Source organism: Thalassophryne amazonica, chromosome 19, assembly GCF_902500255.1.
Source record: "Thalassophryne amazonica chromosome 19, fThaAma1.1, whole genome shotgun sequence".
NCBI classification, from domain to species: Eukaryota; Metazoa; Chordata; class Actinopteri; order Batrachoidiformes; family Batrachoididae; genus Thalassophryne; species Thalassophryne amazonica.
In genome coordinates this window covers 10,734,418-10,754,862 of record NC_047121.1, presented here as the reverse complement: position 1 = coordinate 10,754,862, position 20,445 = coordinate 10,734,418, and the positions used below count along the sequence as shown (strand labels likewise).

General features: G+C 40.7%; 1 protein-coding gene across 1 annotated transcript; it reads right to left on the bottom strand.

The window, feature by feature from the left end:
* Positions 1–1,293: 1,293 nt before the first annotated feature.
* On the bottom strand, positions 1,294–20,437 carry tedc1 (tubulin epsilon and delta complex 1). The gene is made up of 10 exons (XM_034159859.1): positions 20,164–20,437; positions 11,294–11,375; positions 11,073–11,075; positions 10,745–10,968; positions 7,972–8,115; positions 6,768–6,839; positions 5,292–5,378; positions 3,958–4,155; positions 1,806–1,847; positions 1,294–1,729 (listed from the first exon to the last, which is right to left on the bottom strand). Exons 1-10 carry the CDS (start codon positions 20,305–20,307, stop codon positions 1,394–1,396), a joined length of 1,332 nt encoding a protein of 443 aa, XP_034015750.1. The 5' UTR covers positions 20,308–20,437; the 3' UTR covers positions 1,294–1,393.
* Between the last annotated feature and the right edge of the window lie 8 nt (positions 20,438–20,445).

Below are 20,445 nucleotides of genomic sequence, written 5' to 3'. Positions count from 1 at the left end.
GAAGAGGAACATGGTCGTGGCAGATGATGCAGCGTTCAGGGAGAAGAGTAAACTCCTCACCTCCATGGAGAGGCAGAAGTGGCTCAACTCCTACATGCAGAAACTGCTGGTGGTTAATTCTTCCTGATATCTTTGGATTTTTAAACCACTTTTAGCAGGAGGTCCGGCCAGCGTTTAAGTGAACAGGTCGTTCTAGCTGCCCTCTTGTGTTACATTATCTCCATCAGCTGCAAGTTAACTTTCTGAATGGTGACTGAAGGACTGTTTTTGATCCTTTTAAAGATATTTTCATGTTATTCAACTTGATGTTAAAATAAAGCTGCAGATGAGATTTTTCTGTGCTGAAGTCTCTGGATGTTGTTGGTCATGGATGATGTCTGTACAATGTTGTGGAAGTCTGGGACAGTCCCTTTGGATTGGCACAGAGTGCGTTCCAATTATAAGAGGACCGCAGCACTTCTGAGCCTGTCCTGGAAAGGCTGTGTCAGGTTGGTTACAAGAAACCAGCAAAGGACCTGGGAGGAGCAGGTCAACAGACAGACATGACCTTAACCTCCAGGTGAAAACCAAAACATTGACCCCAATGATGTTGACCACAATATTTCAGCTCTGATAAATTTGACTATGCCTGGACAATTCCACAACCCACCTACATACGTGTAGGACGTTTGGTGGATGTCCTCTGACTGCAATTACTTGACCTGCACCAAAAGAAATTCTTCAATTCTTTACAAATCAAATTATTTGGAAAACGGTCAAAGGGCCTGTGAGGAGGAATGGAACAAACAGACAGACCAGCCAAAAGCTTGACCTTTGACTACTATGACCTTGACTTATGCCAAAATAAACCTCTCAAAGGCAACTGGTCCAAATACCTCAGAGGAGCAGGTGAAAAAAACAACAAAAAAACAAAACCAAAAACAAGCATTTCTCAAATCACATGATCACAGGAGCACTAAGAGCTCATATCGTCAGCGACGCACATCATCTCACATTCTTAAGTCATGAATGAAACGGAAAATAGTAAAAAGGTATCAAATGTGCTGCCATGACGTGTGTCACCTTTATTAGACTGGACCCACATCCAGAAACGCACAGCGCTGCAAACACCTCATCACATAAAGACAGAGAGAAACTCCTGCATCCGCATCTGGATTTAGTGAGACCTTCATCACACATCTTCAAACATCCTGCTGACAGGCAAACGTGTAATAAAGTAAAATCCTAATTAAGTAGTTTATTACATTCATAAATCTACAAGTGTTCCATAAAAGGAGAAACATCGATTTTGCTCACAACGCGTTGACTGACGTTCACCAACCGTCTGATGATGTTTCATCTGGCTGATGACATCACAACATCTTCAGTTTGATGTCATCGTGCAGCTCCAGTTCTACGGCGGGATGAGCACCAGCTGATCCAGCCTGCCAATCAGCTCCTGCAGCTGGATGCGATTGGCCAGCCTCTTCCTGTTCCTCCTCTCCAGCAGCCACGCCTCAGTCTGAGCCAGCTCCGGTATGGCGCGAGACGCCGGCAGCTCCTCCTGGAGCTCGGGCTCTGCCGTGTGTCTGCTGTGTGTGACCCGCCCCTCAGCCTGCAGCCTGACGCGGTACGACTGGGAGAGGAGACGCATGGACAACGAGGACGTGTCCAATTCACCCTCTAACCTCACTCCTCCTCCTCTTTCTCTTCTCTCCTCAGCAGCACCTCCACTGGCCCCTCGTCCTCCCTGAGAGACCAGATGATTTAAGTTGTAACGGCGTGTGAACAGAATGGAATTATTTGGAGGTGGACAGAATCATCACCTTATCTGGACACTTTCTCTGGAATAAGAACTGATCCGTTTTCTGTTCAACAATAAAACACAATTTCAATCAATGTAGCAAATAATGCACACGCCTTCAAAACTCGCTTCTGTTTGCAGCGTGTGTGCGTGCGACATTACCACAAAAATATCAAACAGATGCACAAAGCACATTTTAGTGCCCACGAAATGCAAAGTGGCCTCAGTGGTCGATGTTTCTCTACAAAAACAAGAATCTATCTCACATCGACAAAAAGCAAAACTTGTTTGAACACACTGTTTTTGGAGGTCACATACACTGAAATATGGGGATAGAGTTAAATTTAAAACAGCACAGATCAAGCAAAAAATAAATTTGCTTCCATGGCTACATTAAAAAAAATGTTTTATGACACATGAGGGTGATAATTTAAGAAAAAAAAAAATCGTGTTTGCGCATGAACAGTTTGTGTATTTCAGGTTGTGGGCTTGATTTTTTTTTAAATGGTCTGAATGAAGAATTACAGAAAAGCACTGATAGAGAGCACATAAAAAAATGTACAGAAGTAACTTTAAGGATGCATGCAGACGAGCAGGTTTTATGAGGAGTTTATATGTTTAGTTTTTTAGGTGCTGAGTGGATTTTGGAATGTAAATATCCTGGATTTATGCTGTGATCCAATTAAGTTGTCATTTATTCTAATATATAAATAGTCAGAAGGGTGTACAAACTTATAAGTGTTTATTTCTTCCTACTCCCTTTCAAGTTTTTTTTTGGTTGACATTTTTCTTGTGGATTTTTTTCCTTTTTGTGGTTTCTTTGTTCAAAATAAATTCATTCAGTCATTCATATAGTAAGTCCCTTTGGCTGCTGCCTTGCTTTCATTCGGGGTGACCACAGCAGATCCATGTTTTACACCGGATGCCCTTCCTGACGCAGCTCCACATTACATGGAGCAATGTGGCAAGGGTGGGGTTTGAACCAGGAACCTTCCACACTGAAACCAAGCGCACCAACCACTTGGCCACCACCCCTGTGTTCATTCATACAACATATTAAAATCATTTTCATTCCAATTACATGCTATTATCAAGTTTAAAGAAATGTCAATCAGTATCATTGTAAGCACCCCCCCAAAACACTAAACTCCATGCAAAAAGTCTTAAACCCAGTGAACACACTGTAATGTTTGATGTGTGAATATCAAAATCACATCTCACAAACACAAAAGGAAGAGGATGATAACAGCTACTCGGGCTGGATGGTATGACCCCGAAATTTAAATCGCTTTGTGATTTGAGGCATGCATTCTTGTTAAAATTTCAATATAAACTGTTTCTAAAGTGGTAAAGCAGTGGTACTGGAACTACACAGCAACTGTGACTTTACTCTTAAAGGGGCCGACAGAAGGAGGTTTCAACGACATCTAGTGGTTTGAAAATTGCAGCCAATCTGATAACCTGTAATTATGCTTTCAAAAATAAGATAAGGTCAAATTATTTTGCCAGCGTACAGAAACAGTAAACTTTTTTGTTGTTTTTTTTACAAAAAGTACAACAAATTTACTCTGAATAACTCTGTTCATTATGTATTCATCCTGCAGAAGGGGGAGGAGTTATACAGTCTGATTGCCACTGGTAGGAAAGATCTCCTGTGGTGTTCTGTGGTGCACCTCGGTGGTCTCTGTCTGTGGCTGAAGGTGCTCTGACAGGACGTCAGTGTGGCACGCAGGGGGTGGGAGGTGTTGTCCAGGATGCTGAGCAGTTTCCTCAGCATCCTCTTCTCTGACACCTCCACCACAGACTCAAGCTCAGCCTCAAGGACAAAACCAGCTCTCCTGATGAGCTTGAATGTGGGTTGCTGTATGTTTATGTGCGCTGCAGGATTCCCGACTGCATCTTCCCGTACAGCAAAGAAAACACGGTTTGTAGTTGTGGCGGGATAACATCTGCCCTGGCCGAGTTATCGTCAGAATGAGAAATTTTATTTTCATTCATGTTTTATGTATTTTACAAAAAAAATAGTTCCAATCATTTATTTATTTATAACAATAAAATGATTTTGCTTCTCATCTCTCTGCTGGGTGAGAACTTAAAAAAAAAAAAAAAAAAAAAAAAAAAAAAAAAAAAAAAAAAAAAAATCTAACCTAAGTGATTCCTGCTGCTGTTACAACCCCCAAAAAATCTGTAAATCCTGGGAGGGAATGGAAAATGTTTCTGTTGCACTCACCTGCACCTGTGGGAAGTCTTGACAACATGTCCTCCAATTTCTCTAACCCTTGGTTTCCATGGTGACAACGTGTGGTCCTGCTGCATGCATTTGTAGGATTCTGAATGGGGGCTTCTGTCAGATGGCAGGTCACCACACTGTCCTATATTTCCAGAGCAGAGGGCGTCATCATAGAGCAGTCCAAAGGTCTCCTCAAACAGGGTCGTGTCACTCCTTCGATATGCTCTGACATACCAAATGGATTTATTTTTTCTTTTCCTCTCTCCATCCCCACATTTGTAGACAAATCAAACATTCCTGCAGTTTAACTGCAACAACACTCCAGAGTGCAAACAATAATCTGTCAGGTGCTACGAAACACTTACTGGCTGCACCAGTGTGTGTGTGTGTTGGTTTTTAATCCACTGTCATCATATGAAGGCTCACTCTTCGCTGCCTCTGATTGGCTCTGGCTGTGATATTCTTCTTGTTTGAAACCAAGTGCTGTATTGAAAACCTGCCAGTAATTAAAAATCCAGATCATTACAGATTTTTATTCATTTTTTGGCAAAGCAAATGCTGTGATGTCCATTACACCCATCCCAGGTCCTGAAAGGTCCAGCCAAGACCTGCTCCTGCACCGGTCTCCTCTGTGACCAGCTTCAACAGCGATGGTCTCTTCAGACTCCAAACCAGGGTTGAACGTCAAAGTGGTCAAAACATACAGGTTCTACAAAGACTGGCCCACCTACTTTCCATTGGCCATCATAATGCATGCTAGTGCTTGTACAGATCTTTGCCTGACTGTGTCCAGCAGGTGGCACACAAGTCTGTGGGGGTTTACATAAGCAAAATCATGTTTCTTGACTGATCTCATGGATCAAAGTCAACCAGTGTCCAATAATTCACTTATTTTCTGAACCGTTAGTCCTGTCAAAGGGTTGTGTTGAGCGAGCGGTACTCACTGGACAGGGATACAACGAACTATGCAGTGGTCACAGAAGGGGAAAACTATCTACAGAGACCAAAACCTGCTTATGTCTGCTCTAACACTGGGCATTTTAACATTGGCTTCTCTGAGAATTTCCTCACTCTTGGAGCCAGTCATGGAACTACAACTTTTCTTCTTCATGGTGCACCCTATTTGGGACCACTGAAGCTCACCGTTTGACTACAACCGTATATTGATGGCAGCAGACAGCTGCTTCAATGGACCAAGAATCAAAAGTAATTTTATTTTAAGTACTAAAGTCGCTGCTCAGTTATGTTCTTGTTTTCTGTAACGAGTGTTTATCTCACCATCCACAACCAGAAGTCTTGTTCCACCTGCTTCCAGTTCAGATACGCTTCCAGCAGGACACAAAGCTCCCGGATTTGAACACAATCCTAAAACACAAGCACAGTTTTAAAAACCATACAAAAGCACATTTGCCCAGGATGGAGTTTAGTTCACCAAGTTACCATTAAAGTGCTGCAGTGGGCACAGTTCAGCTAATCAGCTAACAGCTAGTGACACGGATTAGCGTCTCAGCTCATTTTAAACACCAACAGGGGATCAATTAGCTTCCCACTTAACTTCAAGTCAGTTATGATTTTTCTGAATAAAGTTTAACATTGAAAAACATCTGTAAAATGAAACGTCACATTGCACATTTGTTCTCATTGGAGCTTATAAACTAATCCAATAACTGAAACTGACACATCGCGCGAACACAATAACCATACCCTGAAGACACGAAGGAGCAGGAGATGCATTAGATTATTAAAATTATATGGACTTCTGTGTACTTTTATTTCTTAAGATTTCTTATTTGTTCAAAACTTTCTGTACTGTGAATAAACTGTATGCTGAAAAGAAACTAGTGTTTAATGGCAGCTCTTCATTTAATTACAACTGCATTTATGTAGATCTTGATCAACATCTGACCTTGAACATAAACCACTGTTTCATGTTTACACTTCAACACATTAAGACTTCAGCTCTATTTTTCACAACTATAAGTTGTGATAGCCAAGAAAAATTGCTGTGCTTCCATCCATTTGTCAAAACCGTCTGCGACCTGTAAAACTGTCAAAATTCAAATTTTTATACATTAATACTGGGAGGTCAAACATCTGTCTGCCACAAAATCATGCATTTCTGACATTTATAAAAGCCTTTTTTAAATGAATTTTGTGTTCAAGCAGGAAATGTACAGAAACCTTAACATGCTCACATCACCCACTAGATGGCGACTAAAGCTGCTCAAATGTGTGAAAAGGTCTCAAGCGTTTATTCATTGGAGAAGTCAACTTTTGGCAAAAATAAGATGGCTTGACGGCCAAAAACCAACTTACAGCTGTGTCCCAAAAGTTCTCGGCCGTATGAGCATAAAAATGGGAAACAGAATGTGACCTTTTGACCCATTAGAATAGGTCAAGGTTACCCATCTTTGAACTTGTCCAGGGTCTGTGTCCCAAGAATGTTCCCTGTAAATTTGAAAACCCTGGCAGTAACAGGACTGGACTTATCCTGAGCCCGGACAGATGGACGAATGCAAAGTCTTAGGCCATATTTTGGCCTTGGACAAAAATATAATTTACATTAGGTTATAAAGTTCTGTTTTCACTTTGAGATTAAAAGGCATAGTTTTAACAGCTTGTAGAAACATTTTTTTTATTTTAATGTCATACAAATAAAAATAATTGTAGTAATTTGTTTGGCACAAACCTTTACATCATAACTATGACCATAAAACAGCAGTTGCAAACAGATGAATCAGCAAACACACTGACCTGCTGCAGCACAGTGGAGCTTTGATTACAGGGACCAGAGGACACAGAAGAGGGAAGACTGAAAGAAACAAGCTGAGAAAACACGGATTTCTCAATTACATTTAAATATAAATTAGTTTAATGCAATTTTCAACTAAGCATCGCAGCTGTTGTTACTGTGACAATATCCTGGAGTGATCCAGGCCAAAGAAATGTACAAAAGCCTGAATTCACCACTTACCAAAAATGGGTTTGCATATGTGCACACTGGTGCATTTCAATGTTGAATTAATCAATCTGTAAAGCCAGTCTCCCATTGACGATTTACAACACCTGATTGTGGACTTTTTTTTGTGTATAAAACAATGGAATTAGTCAGGGAATGAAAATGTGTGTAATCTGTGACAACTGTAGTGTTGTACAAAATTGTGTCCAACTGGGAGGGCTTTGAACATGTTCAAAACGTAAATAAATCAGATGCAATTTGTGCAGATGGAGGGTCATATTTGTCTTTTACTGTCATTTTTACTGTCATTTTAAAGATGGCTTTGGTTCTTACTTCATTAGCGTATCTTGAAATAAATTATCACTGCTTGAATGTGGATTTGACTGCTCAGTTATTCTGATGCCAGACTACAATGTAAGATAAAACTAAAATACAATGCAGATTGTATTATTATTTGTGGAGATTTCTTTGCAGCAGGATGAAAATGACCGGACCAGGCAGTAGAGCACAGTGGTCAATGTGTGTGCAGGGCGGTGCGTTCAAAGACCCACTGTTCACTCACCTCTTTAAATCTCTTCTGGAAACATAAACAATTCCATGAAAAGAATGCTACACTCTTCAATGGAAGACAATTTTCAGGTGTGAACACCGTAAGTATGTTTTAGCTTTGTACTAACCACAAACAGACTGTGTCTCAGTACTGTTGTGAGCATCCCCAGGAGATCCTCTGTCAAGGGGCTGTTGCATGTGCTCAAGAATAACCTGGTGTATAATATGACACACAACTTTAGACTGTTATTGTGATGAATCAGAACTGATTTCCTTATTTTTGGAACCTGGAAGGCAATCGGGCCACAAATCAATAATGGGATACCGGCTTAACGTTCTTGAAATTTAATATACCGGTATTTTTGAGCCCTAGTTTGAATGTTTAATTCTGCGTTCATCAATTTTCAGATTTGTAAGCCACTCTAAACTTTCACGTTATCGTGGACTTACTGCATGAAGCAAGCAGGCGCGCTCTGCCTGCATGGACAACAGGGTGCGCCCGTGGAATCGAACACAGCCAACAAGCCACTGATGTTTCCTAAGGGAGGTGGAATCTAACTGGAACTGGACATCTGCAGAAATCTCAGGGTCCACCTATGACACAGAGATTACAGATAGACAGGAGTGAACAGTGAACCAGGATCACAGCATACTGATGTACTGTGGAACCCATGTTCACCAGGAGGAAATGCCAACATCCACAGGATCGGTGTTAAAGTTTCATAACCAAAAAGACATTACAACTTATTAACCGTATAAATATTTAATCAGATTACAAGAAAGACTATTACATCACATCAATCTTTAAGGCCCAAATCTGTGTTTCTGTTCATCTCTCCACAAAAACCTCAAACGCCACATAGCGTTACATCATCATTTTTTTTTAAATTACCTGGAGTTGTGCAATAACTTTTTTAAGCAAAATTGTAACCAAGTATGTTTTTAAGCACATTATAAATCCATTTGCTCACAATGGAGGCACTCAACTCATTGCTAACTTTAGCTTGTTAGCAAATGGCTATTGAGTTTTCATAACCCATAAATGAATAAGAATAAGAAAGAACTTTATTAATCCCAAAGGAAATTATTTTGCCAGAGTGCATGTCCTGCCAAGCCAATTATCTACGATGTATATACATAAAAATACATTTTTAACCTACTTGCACTGGTGCTAGTAACAAAAAATTACTTGCACCAAAAAAAGGTGAGAACGCAGCCTGCAGGTTCTTCTTCTTCTCTTTTTTTTTTAATTAAGAAGAAATTGAATTACAATATCTCATAGAGGAGACAAATACATCAAACAAAAACAGACAAAAATAAAAACAAACAAACAAGAACAAAATCAAAAGGGGCATTACCCAGTGTCAGATAAGGAGCAAGGTCATTTCATAAAAGTAACAGAGTTTATATCCTGTGGATTTTACACGCCACCTTAGATTTCACCTTTTGGAGAGAAAAGAAAAATAATTTAAAGTCATTAACAAAACCTACAAAGGAGGGCTTATTGTTTCTCCATTTACAACAGTGAATACAACATGACGGTGTTGTGGTCTGGGGAATTGGCCTGGTCCCTGTTTTGTTTTTCTCTCCTCCTTCCTGTGTTTCCCTGCCAGTGGAGCTGATCCGCACCAACACCTGCGGCACACCTGCATCAAATCAGCGGCACCTACGTAAGCCTCGTCAAGACAGAAGGACGCCGCAAGATAATTCTACTCCATGGGGTGTACGCAGCCACCACCAGTTCCACTGGCCCACCTAGTTTCCCCGCACCTGCAGCCCGGCCTCCAGCGTCTCCATCTCCTGGTCTCAGTCATTTGCAGTTTCACTATTTGGTTGTCCAGCATTATTGTACTAAACCATTTTTCTTTACTCCTGCCTTGCATTATCTTCAGTCCACTTCTAGTTCCCGGTACTACAGTACCACAACAGACAGAACACCTGGACCAAAGGTAGTGTATCAAATTTTGCCAAAAGCTTGGCGATTCCCAGTTGGAAACCCTTCACAGGATTCTGCAGGCTTTTAGCGATGATGCTTCCAACAATGGCAGAACTGCTGGGAGAAGTGTGTGCAGCCCCAAGAAGACTACTTGATTCCAGGATTCCAAACCCCAGGTAAGTAATTGTAATTTTCACAGCCAATGATTGGGCACTTTTTGAATGCACCTAATATATTTTAAATAGTTTATTATTTTGTGGAATTCAGTCAAGATTACAGCCGTTTTATCCACATCATGTGTGCTTGCATGAGCCAACCTTGAACCTTCGTGCACATGCTTGAGTTTTTTCACGCCTGTCAGTTGCGTCATTCGCCTGTGAGTAGGCTTTGAGTGAGCACTGGTCCTCCCCCATCTTTGGATTTTCATTGCAAGGAAAATGTCTGAACGATTGGAGCAGCGCTGAATCAAATTTTTCAAGAAACTGTGAGAGACAGCCAGGTGGAAACCATTCGGAAGATTCAGACGGCTTTCAGTGGCTTTTCAGTCGAGTGAGTATCCGAGGAATTGTGTAAGAGCTGGACATGTCACATGTCCTGTGAGACTTCCAACTTCTGCATGTCTTTCATTACAAAATCTCCTGTAACAGTGGAATGTGCTGAAAAAGTGCTGATGTCCACCTGTTCTGCAATTTCTCTGGTAGTCAGACGACGTCCCGGATCAACACAGCGTTCACTTTGGAAATGATCTGGTCGTTTCAGCCTGTTGATGGCCGCTCGGAGCGCGGCGCACCCTCCGCCATTGTGCGCCATCTTTAAACCGTTTGTAACACTCCTTAATCTGTGTGATGCCCACAGGATCGTCACCGAAAGCCGTCTGAATCTTCCGAATGGTTTCCACCTGGCTGTCTCTCACAGTTTCTGGAAAAATTTGATGCAGCAAAGCTCCAAATCATTCAGACATTTTCCTCGCAATGAAAATCCAACGATGGGGGAGGACCAGTGCTCACACGAAGCCTGCTCACAGGCGAATGATGCAACCGACGGGCGTGAAAAAACTCACGCATATGCGCATGAAGGCTCAAGGTTGGCTCATGCAAGCACACATGATTCAAATCCATATGGTTTTTGAAAAAAATAAAAAGGTCTGATACTTTTTGGACAGACCTCGTAAACACTGTACAATGTAGCTTGTGTCAGTACACATATGTACTGGTGATTTGATGATCTCATGCCTAGTAGCAAGGCGTAATAGGAACCGTAATGCTTCTGCATCGCCGTAGGACTCACCACCGGTGTGGATGTGAGTAACATTCTGTCCAGGTGTTTTGCCCGCAGAGTGACCATCTTCTCCAGTGTTCCTGCAGCGAGCAGCCAGCCCAACGCTAAGAGGAGATCTCTGCTGGAGACCGTCCCCGTCTCACCTCCTTCGCCCCCCTCCCTCCCACAAATCCAGTCAGCGTAGTATCCAGTCTGCCAGAGGCCTGCAACCACCAGCTTCCTGCGCTCCGAGACTGTACACAGAAGGAGGAAAAACCAGTCATGCACTCACGTGTCCAATTAAAACAGCCCTTCAAGACACTTTAGTAGAGGTAAGTGAAACAAGCATTTATTTTACTTCCTCTGCTTTGCTATAATAAGTATGACAAACACTTGAGAAAACTGAGATGGCAATCAGTGGAATGAAGTAAAGCCAATACAGCAGAGACTGAACACTGAGGAGATATTTTGATGAGAAGACAGACACACTGACAGGACACTCAACAGAAACTTTAAACACAACACACAGCATCAGTAAAGTAAATCAGTCACAGATCGAGGACAAATCCCACTACTGACCTTTTAGCTGTGAGCCAGATTCACACAGAATGACGCCAGTCATCTGAAGGATGTTGCTCAGCAGCTGCCACAACTGGCCCTCCTGAAAAACAGTGATTACACACAATCTCAGTAAGTTACCACATAAATTGTATCTCTTTGGATGGTCCGCAGCCTACGTTAATGACAGAATCAGGACTGTTGCTGTCAGTATTTCTTTTAACTGATGCATATTTATTTATTTCTAACATATTGCCTGTGATACATGACCACACAAGTTGTTTGGGCAATCCAAGTACCCAAAATAAATATGCATGCATAAGACTGTAAATAAATATAGTTCACATCATGTTGGGAGGGTGTATTACTTATTATTATTGTTTTCCCTTTTGGGTAGATGTTACTCCTGTGGGAAAAAAGCAGAAACAAACAGTTGACTGTATACAATGCTTCTATAACATGTAAAATGTAAAAAAATATGTAACATGTAAAACTATCTAGTCAGTTTGACACAAATAAGCTATTTGTGTAGAAACATAAAAGGTGTTTAAACTGCAGAGAATTAGTGGTTTATAAGCTCTGCAGAAAGAAAGAAACTATTTGAACCTTTTCACATCCCGTAGATCCAGCTGTGCTTCTCACAGTAGATCTGCCTTTATATAAAATAACTTTGCAATTACATAAGAATTATAACGTAGTGAAGTGATGGAGAAAACGAAGAAATGATATATGGTGACATCTGCTGGCCAATCTTCAACATAGCACTTGCAAAAAATAGAGCAAGATGTCATGAAACAGTAAGGACCTGCTATGCATGTTTAATAATAAAGGTTCTATGTGCATCTTAAAATCTTTACTATATTTTCATTTAAAGACATTAATAATATACTTGTGTTATAATGTGATTGTACCATCATAAAATATTGTATGTAAGAGAGCTATAAATGGAGAAAAGCTTGTGCAACTAGGGACTGTTATGACTATAGTTGTTACAAAATCAAGGGGATCTGGAGCTTCTAGAGTCTGTTCCTCTTCTTTGTTACTACATCTCCAGTTTTGGAGATGACCCTCCCACACGGCACAGACATTAGTGGCACATGAAGATAGATTTTGTGCATCTTGTAGAGTGTTGGATAAACAGCTGCCTCCCAATGTCTCCTTTCCTCACACTCTCAATCTCAAACACTCTCTTCACAGATGATCACACAAACAGTTTCTAATGTTCTCACACTTATTCTGCCTGTGGATGTGCACTTAATATGTGCAAGTATGTAAATCAGTGTGTATAGTTTCGCTGTGAATTTTCAGACCTTTTGTCTGACTTAGTGCTTTGCTCAGATAAGATAATTATAGTGGGCGATTTTAACATCCACATAGATGCTGAGAATGACAGCCTCAACACTGCATTTAATCTATTATTAGACTCAATTGGCTTCACTCAAAATGTAAATGAGTCCACCCACCACTTTAACCATACCTTAGATCTTGTTCTGACTTATGGTATGGAAATTGAAGACTTAACAGTATTCCCTGAAAACACCCTTCTGTCTGATCATTTCTTAATAACATTTACATTTACTTTAATGGACTACCCAGCAGTGGGGAATAAGTTTCATTACAGTAGAAGTCTTTCGGAAAGCGCTGTAACTAGGTTTAAGGATATGATTCCTTCTTTGTTATGTTCTCCAATGCCATATACCAACACAGTGCAGAGTAGCTACCTAATCTCTGTGAGTGAGATAGATTATTAGAGCCTTAAATCAGAAGTGCCTGACTCCGTGGTATAACTCACAAACTCGCAGCTTAAAGCAGATAACCCGTAAGTTGGAGAGGAAATGGCGTCTCACTAATTTAGAAGATCTTCACTTAGCCTGGAAAAAGAGTCTGTTGCTCTATAAAAAAAAGCCCTCCGTAAAGCTAGGACATCTTACTACTCATCACTAATTGAAGAAAATAAGAACAACCCCAGGTTTCTTTTCAGCACTGTAGCCAGGCTGACAGAGTCAGAGCTCTATTGAGCCGAGTATACCTTTAACTACTAATGACTTCATGACTTTCTTTGCTAATAAAATTTTAACTATTAGAGAAAAAATTACTCATAACCATCCCAAAGACATATCGTTATCTTTGGCTGCTTTCAGTAATGCTGGTATTTAGTTAGACTCTTTCTCTCCGATTGTTCTGTCTGAGTTATTTTCATTAGTTACTTCCTTCAAACCAACAACATGTCTATTAGACCCCATTCCTACCAGGCTGCTCAAGGAAGCCCTACCATTAATTAATGCTTCGATCTTAAATATGATCAATCTATCTTTATTAGTTGGCTATGTACCACAAGCTTTTAAGGTGGCAGTAATTAAACCATTACTTAAAAAGCCATCACTTGACCCAGGTATCTTAGCTAATTATAGGCCAATCTCCAACCTTCCTTTTCTCTCAAAAATTCTGAAAGGGTAGTTGTAAAGCAGCTAACTGATCATGTGCAGAGGAATGGTCTATTTGAAGAGTTTCAGTCAGGTTTTAGAATTCATCATAGTACAGAAACAGCATTAGTGAAGGTTACAAATGATCTTCTTATGGCCTCAGACAGTGGACTCATCTCTGTGCTTGTCCGGTTAGACCTCAGTGCTGCTTTTGATACTGTTGACCATAAAATTTTATTACAGAGATTAGAGCATGCCATAGGTATTAAGGCACTGCGCTGCGGTGGTTTGAATCATATTTATCTTATAGATTACAATTTGTTCATGTAAATGGGGAGTCTTCTTCACAGACTAAGGTTAATTATGGAGTTCCACAAGGTTCTGTGCTAGGACCAATTTTATTCACTTTATACATGCTTCCCTTAGGCAGTATTATTAGAAAGCATTGCTTAAATTTTCATTGTTATGCAGATGATACCCAGCTTTATCTATCCATGAAGCCAGAGGACACACACCAATTAGTTAAACTGCAGGAATGTCTTACAGACATAAAGACATGGATGACCTCTAATTTCCTGCTTTTAAACTCAGATAAAACTGAAGTTATTGTATTTGGCCCCACAAATCTTAGAAACATGGTGTCTAACCAGATCCTTACTCTGGATGGCATTACCCTGACCTCCAGTAATACTGTGAGAAATCTTGGAGTCATTTTTGATCAGGATATGTCCTTCAACGTGTCCTTCTGGGCACGTCCCACCGGGAGGAGGCCCCGGGGAAGATCCAGGACACGCTGGAGGGATTACATCTCTCGGCTGGCTTGGGAACGCCTTGGGGTTCCCCCGGAGGAGTTGGGGGAGGTGTGTGTGGATCGGGAGGTCTGGGCGGCTTTGCTTGAGCTGCTGCCCCCGCGACCCGACTCCGGATAAAGCGGAAGAAAATGGATGGATGGATATGTCCTGCAATGCGCATATTAAGCAAATATGTAGGACTGCTTTTTTGCATTTGTGCAATATCTCTAAAATTAGAAAGGTCTTGTCTCAGAGTGATGCTGAAAAACTAATTCATGCATTTATTTCCTCTAGGCTGGACTATTGTAATTCATTATTATCAGGTTGTCCTAAAAGTTCCCTGAAAAGCCTTCAGTTAATTCAAAATGCTGCAGCTTCTTCATTGGCTTCCTGTTAATTCTAGAATAGAATTTAAAATTCTTCTTCTTACCTATAAGGTTTTGAATAATCAGGTCCCATCTTATCTTAGGGACCTCATAGTACGATATCACCCCAATAGAGCGCTTCGCTCTCAGACTGCAGGCTTACTTGTAGTTCCTAGGGTTTGTAAGAGTAGAATGGGAGGCAGAGCCTTCAGCTTTCAGGCTCCTCTCCTGTGGAACCAGCTCCCAATTTGGATCAGGGAGACAGACACCCTCTCTACTTTTAAGATTAGGCTTAAAACTTTCCTTTTTGCTAAAGCTTATAGTTAGGGCTGGATCAGGTGACCCTGAACCATCCCTTAGTTATGCTGCTATAGACTTAGACTGCTGGGGGGTTCCCATGATGCACTGAGTGTTTCTTTCTCTTTTTGCTCTGTATGCACCACTCTGCATTTAATCATTAGTGATCGATCTCTGCTCCCCTCCACAGCATGTCTTTTTCCTGGTTCTCTCCCTCAGCCCCAACCAGTCCCAGCAGAAGACTGCCCCTCCCTGAGCCTGGTTCTGCTGGAGGTTTCTTCCTGTTAAAAGGGAGTTTTTCCTTCCCACTGTCGCCAAGTGCTTGCTCACAGGGGGTCGTTTTGACCGTTGGGGTTTTTCTGTAATTATTGTATGGCTTTTGCCTTACAATATAAAGCGCCTTGGGGCAACTGTTTGTTGTGATTTGGCGCTATATAAATAAAATTGATTTGATTTATAGTGTCTGAATGTCTATCTGCCAATGTGAGCATATAAAATGCATGATGGTTTATCTCTCATGCTAATCTGATCTAAATCTCTCTCTCTAGTTGTCAGTCGTTGAAGCTATAGTAATAACACGCGCCAAAACGCTCCCCCTCCCAAAAAAACCCCACGCAATCTCTTATATGAACTCCAATCAGGGTTTAGATCTAACTATTCAACTGATACATGTTTGATGTACTTGTGTGACTATATCAGGAAGGAATGTGATAAAGGTCACTACACGGGGATAGTGATGCTTGATTTACAGAAGGCATTTGATACAGTAGACCATGGTGTCTTGGGAACAGGAGTACATACTGTAGAATGGTTTAAATCATATTTAATTGGCTGACAAGTTGTGGACGTGAATGGTGTTATTTCATCCCAGAAAGTGGTATGTGGTGTACCGCAGGGCTCGATTCTGGGACCGTTGTTTCTTGTTTATGTGAATGATTTGTCTGGTGCGGTCAGTTGTAAACTCGTGCTTTACGCTGATGATACAGCACTCCTTGTCTCTGATAAAGATGTGTCTTTAATACAGGAAACCCTCTGTTCAGAGCTCTCGGTTGTACGAGATTGGTTGGTGGATAACAAACTCTTGTTACATTTGGGAAAAACAGAGTTGATACTGTTTGCTTCCAAGCATAAGCTGCCAAGCATAAGCTGCGTAGTAAAAGTTCTGTACAGGTCAAATAGGGTGGGTGTGACTTTGAATCAAAGCAACAAGTAAGTGTAAGTAGGTGTAGTTTTGGAGCAATCACTATCAGGGGAAAGCACAGTAAATAAAGTAATATCAAAATCCACAAACTCAAATTCTTATATCGAAAGGCACAAAATTTTGATTTAGATATTAAAAAACTTCTTGTTTTTGCTTTGATTCAGTGTCACTTTGGCTATGCTTGTGCCTCTTGGTACAGTGGCCTTATTAAACATTTGAAGTCCCAACTACAACTGGTACAGAACAAGGTGATTCATTTCCTGCTGGACCTCCCACCTCAAAGTCATCTTGGAGTGCAGGAGTTTGTGAAGGTTGATCTTCTACCGGTTGAGTATCGTGTACATCAACTCAAACTAGGCCATATGTATAACATATTACTGTGAGTTTCTCTGTGAATTTTCAGACCTTTTGTCTGACTTAGTGCTTAGCTCAGATAAGATAATTATAGTGGGCGATTTTAACATCCACACAGATGCTGAGAATGACAGCCTCAACACTGCATTTAATCTATTATTAGACTCTATCGGCTTTGCTCAAAAAGTAAATGAGTCCACCCACCACTTTAATCATATTTTAGATCTTGTTCTGACTGATGGTATGGAAATAGAAGACTTAACAGTATTCCCTGAAAACTCCCTTTTGTCTGATCATTTTTTAATAACATTTACATTTACCCTGATGGACTACCCTGCAGTGGGGAATAAGTTTCATTACACTAGAAGTCTTTCAGAAAGCGCTGTAACTAGGTTTAAGGATATGATTCCTTCTTTATGTTCTCTAATGTCATATACCAACACAGAGCAGAGTAGCTACCTAAACTCTGTAAGGGAGTTAGAGTATCTTGTCAATAGTTTTACATCCTCATTGAAGACAACTTTGGATGCTGTAGCTCCTCTGAAAAAGAGAGCTTTAAATCAGAAGTGTCTGACTCCGTGGTATAACTCACAAACTCGTAGCTTAAAGCAGATAACCCGTAAGTTGGAGAGGAAATGGCGTCTCACTAATTTAGAAGATCTTCACTTAGCCTGGAAAAAGAGTTTGTTGCTCTATAAGAAAGCCCTTCGTGAAGCTAGGACATCTTTCTACTCATCACTAATTGAAGAAAATAAGAACAACCCCAGGTTTCTTTTCAGCACTGTAGCCAGGCTGACAAAGAGTCAGAGCTCTATTGAGCTGAGTATTCCATTAACTTTAACTAGTAATGACTTCATGACTTTCTTTGCTAACAAAATTTTGACTATTAGAGAAAAAATTACTCATAACCATCCCAAAGATGTATCGTTATCTTTGGCTGCTTTCAGTGATGCCGGTATTTGGTTAGACTCTTTCTCTCCGATTGTTCTGTCTGAGTTATTTTCATTAGTTACTTCATCCAAACCATCAACATGCTTATTAGACCCCATTCCTGCCAGGCTGCTCAAGGAAGTCTTACCATTATTTAATGCTTCAATCTTAAATATGATCAATCTATCTTTGTTAGTTGGTTATGTACCACAGGCCTTTAAGGTGGCAGTAATTAAACCATTACTTAAAAAGCCATCACTTGACCCAGCTATCTTAGCTAATTATAGGCCAATCTCCAACCTTCCTTTTCTCTCAAAGATTCTTGAGAGGGTAGTTGTAAAACAGCTAACTGATCACCTGCAGAGGAATGGTCTATTTGAAGAGTTTCAGTCAGGTTTTAGAATTCATCATAGTACAGAAACAGCATTAGTGAAGGTTACAAATGATCTTCTTATGGCTTCGGACAGTGGACTTATCTCTGTGCTTGTTCTGTTGGACCTCAGTGCTGCTTTTGATACTGTTGACCATAAAATTTTATTACAGAGATTAGAGCATGTCATAGGTATTAAAGGCATTGCGCTGCGGTGGTTTGAATCATATTTGTCTAATAGATTACAGTTTGTTCATGTAAATGGGGAATCTTCTTCACAGACTAAAGTTAATTATGGAGTTCCACAAGGTTCTGTGCTAGGACCAATTTTATTCACTTTATACATGCTTCCCTTGGGCAGTATTATTAGACGGTATTGCTTAAATTTTCATTGTTACGCAGATGATACCCAGCTTTATCTATCCATGAAGCCAGAGGATACGCACCAATTAGCTAAACTGCAGGATTGTCTTACAGACATAAAGACATGGATGACCTCTAATTTCCTGCTTTTAAACTCAGATAAAACTGAAGTTATTGTACTTGGCCCCACAAATCTTAGAAGCATGGTGTCTAACCAGATCGTTACTCTGGATGGCATTTCCCTGATCTCTAGTAATACTGTGAGAAATCTTGGAGTTATTTTTGATCAGGATATGTCATTCAAAGCGCATATTAAACAAATATGTAGGACTGCCTTTTTGCATTTACGCAATATCTCTAAAATCAGAAAGGTCTTGTCTCAGAGTGATGCTGAAAAACTAATTCATGCATTTATTTCCTCTAGGCTGGACTATTGTAATTCATTATTATCAGGTTGTCCTAAAAGTTCCCTAAAAAGCCTTCAGTTGGTTCAGAATGCTGCAGCTAGAGTACTGACGGGGACTAGCAGGAGAGAGCATATCTCACCCGTGTTGGCCTCCCTTCATTGGCTTCCTGTTAATGCTAGAATAGAATTTAAAATTCTTCTTCTTACTTATAAGGTTTTGAATAATCAGGTCCCATCTTATCTTAGGGACCTCGTAGTACCATATTACCCCATTAGAGCGCTTCGCTCTCAGACTGCGGGCTTACTTGTAGTTCCTAGGGTTTGTAAGAGTAGAATGGGAGGCAGAGCCTTCAGCTTTCAGGCTCCTCTCCTGTGGAACCAGCTCCCAATTCAGATCAGGGAGACAGATACCCTCTCTACTTTTAAGATTAGGCTTAAAACTTTCCTTTTCGCTAAGGCTTATAGTTAGGGCTGGATCGGGTGACCCTGGACCATCCCTTGGTTATGTTGCTTTAGACGTAGACTGTGTTTCATAATTATTGTATGGCCTTGCCTTGCAATGTGGAGCGCCTTGGGGCAACTGTTTGTTGTGATTTGGCGCTATACAAGAAAAAAGTTGATTGATTGATTGATTGATATTTAATGATCGTGCTCCATTGTATTTAATGTCCAATGTTCAATTATGTTCTCAATCTAGAACAAGAAACAACCAATCATCTTTTACTGTAAACAGGGAAGGAACTTTTAGCTCTTGGTCCTTTTATCACACCGGTAAAAAGTTGTGGAATGAATTACCACTCTCAATTCAGCTCTCGAGTCCAAAGAATCTTTTCAAAAAGAGTGAAAAGTCACTTCTTGACGGTTATGGCAAACGATAGCCACAGTGATTTCTTTTATTATTAGTATTTTATTTCATGTATTTATGTTTTTTATGTTTGTTTTTTATTATTATTGTGTTTTATCATGTACCATGTTTGCCAGCTGTGCCGGGTCTCAATTTTGGTTTTAGAGGACCGCAATGGAAATAAGCCTTCTGGATTTATTGCACTATCCTTGGCAATAATAATGAAATTTTGAATTATGTAATGTAACAATATGTTACTGCTGAATCAATCAATTAATCAGGTAATACAGATGGATTCTGTCCGTTTAGTACCGAGTTAAACTCCCGCCCTGAATTCAAATCAGTGTTACACGTCACCGATATGCGTGACGTAAGCTTCACTTGGGGGTGAAGCAAGGCATCGAAACATCTCGCACACTTCTGCTTTGAAAGCTCGACACGGTGAACCAGCTGCTTCACCGGTTACCGGCATCTTCCAAAAATATTCTTCTATTTACTGTTTAAGCTACTATTATTCTACTATTTATTGGCCGCCAGTGTGAGTTACCAGCTCGGCTCCTCCGCTGACTTTAGCCCGTCTGAAGGACTCTGGGTTGGGGACGGAATCCAGACCAGCGGCTGCTAGCAGCCTGCAGAGAGCTCCGACCGCCTGCTTCACTCCTACACGGACGGCCGCTTCCCCACGCTGCATTACTCACACACACTGTCCTCTAACACGTGACTGGGGGAAAATAAACCCAAACACTCACAAAGACGTTTGGTGCGGGAGCACAGGTTTAACATTTCGCGGCGAACACAAACACTTCCGGGAGGGCAAATCACGTGACTT

What these genes read in the sequence shown, in the direction of transcription:
- tedc1 (XM_034159859.1), bottom strand. Translation starts at nt 20,307, where the DNA reads ATGCAGCGTGGGGAAGCGGCCGTCCGTGTAGGAGTGAAGCAGGCGGTC. An exon ending in GCGCCTGCTTGCTTCATGCA is followed by an intron (nt 6,840 to 7,971) that starts GTAAGTCCACGA and finishes GTGTTTTCTCAG; the next exon opens with CTTGTTTCTTTCAGTCTTCC. An exon ending in AAGACTTCTGGTTGTGGATG is followed by an intron (nt 4,156 to 5,291) that starts GTGAGATAAACA and finishes CTGGAAATATAG; the next exon opens with GACAGTGTGGTGACCTGCCA.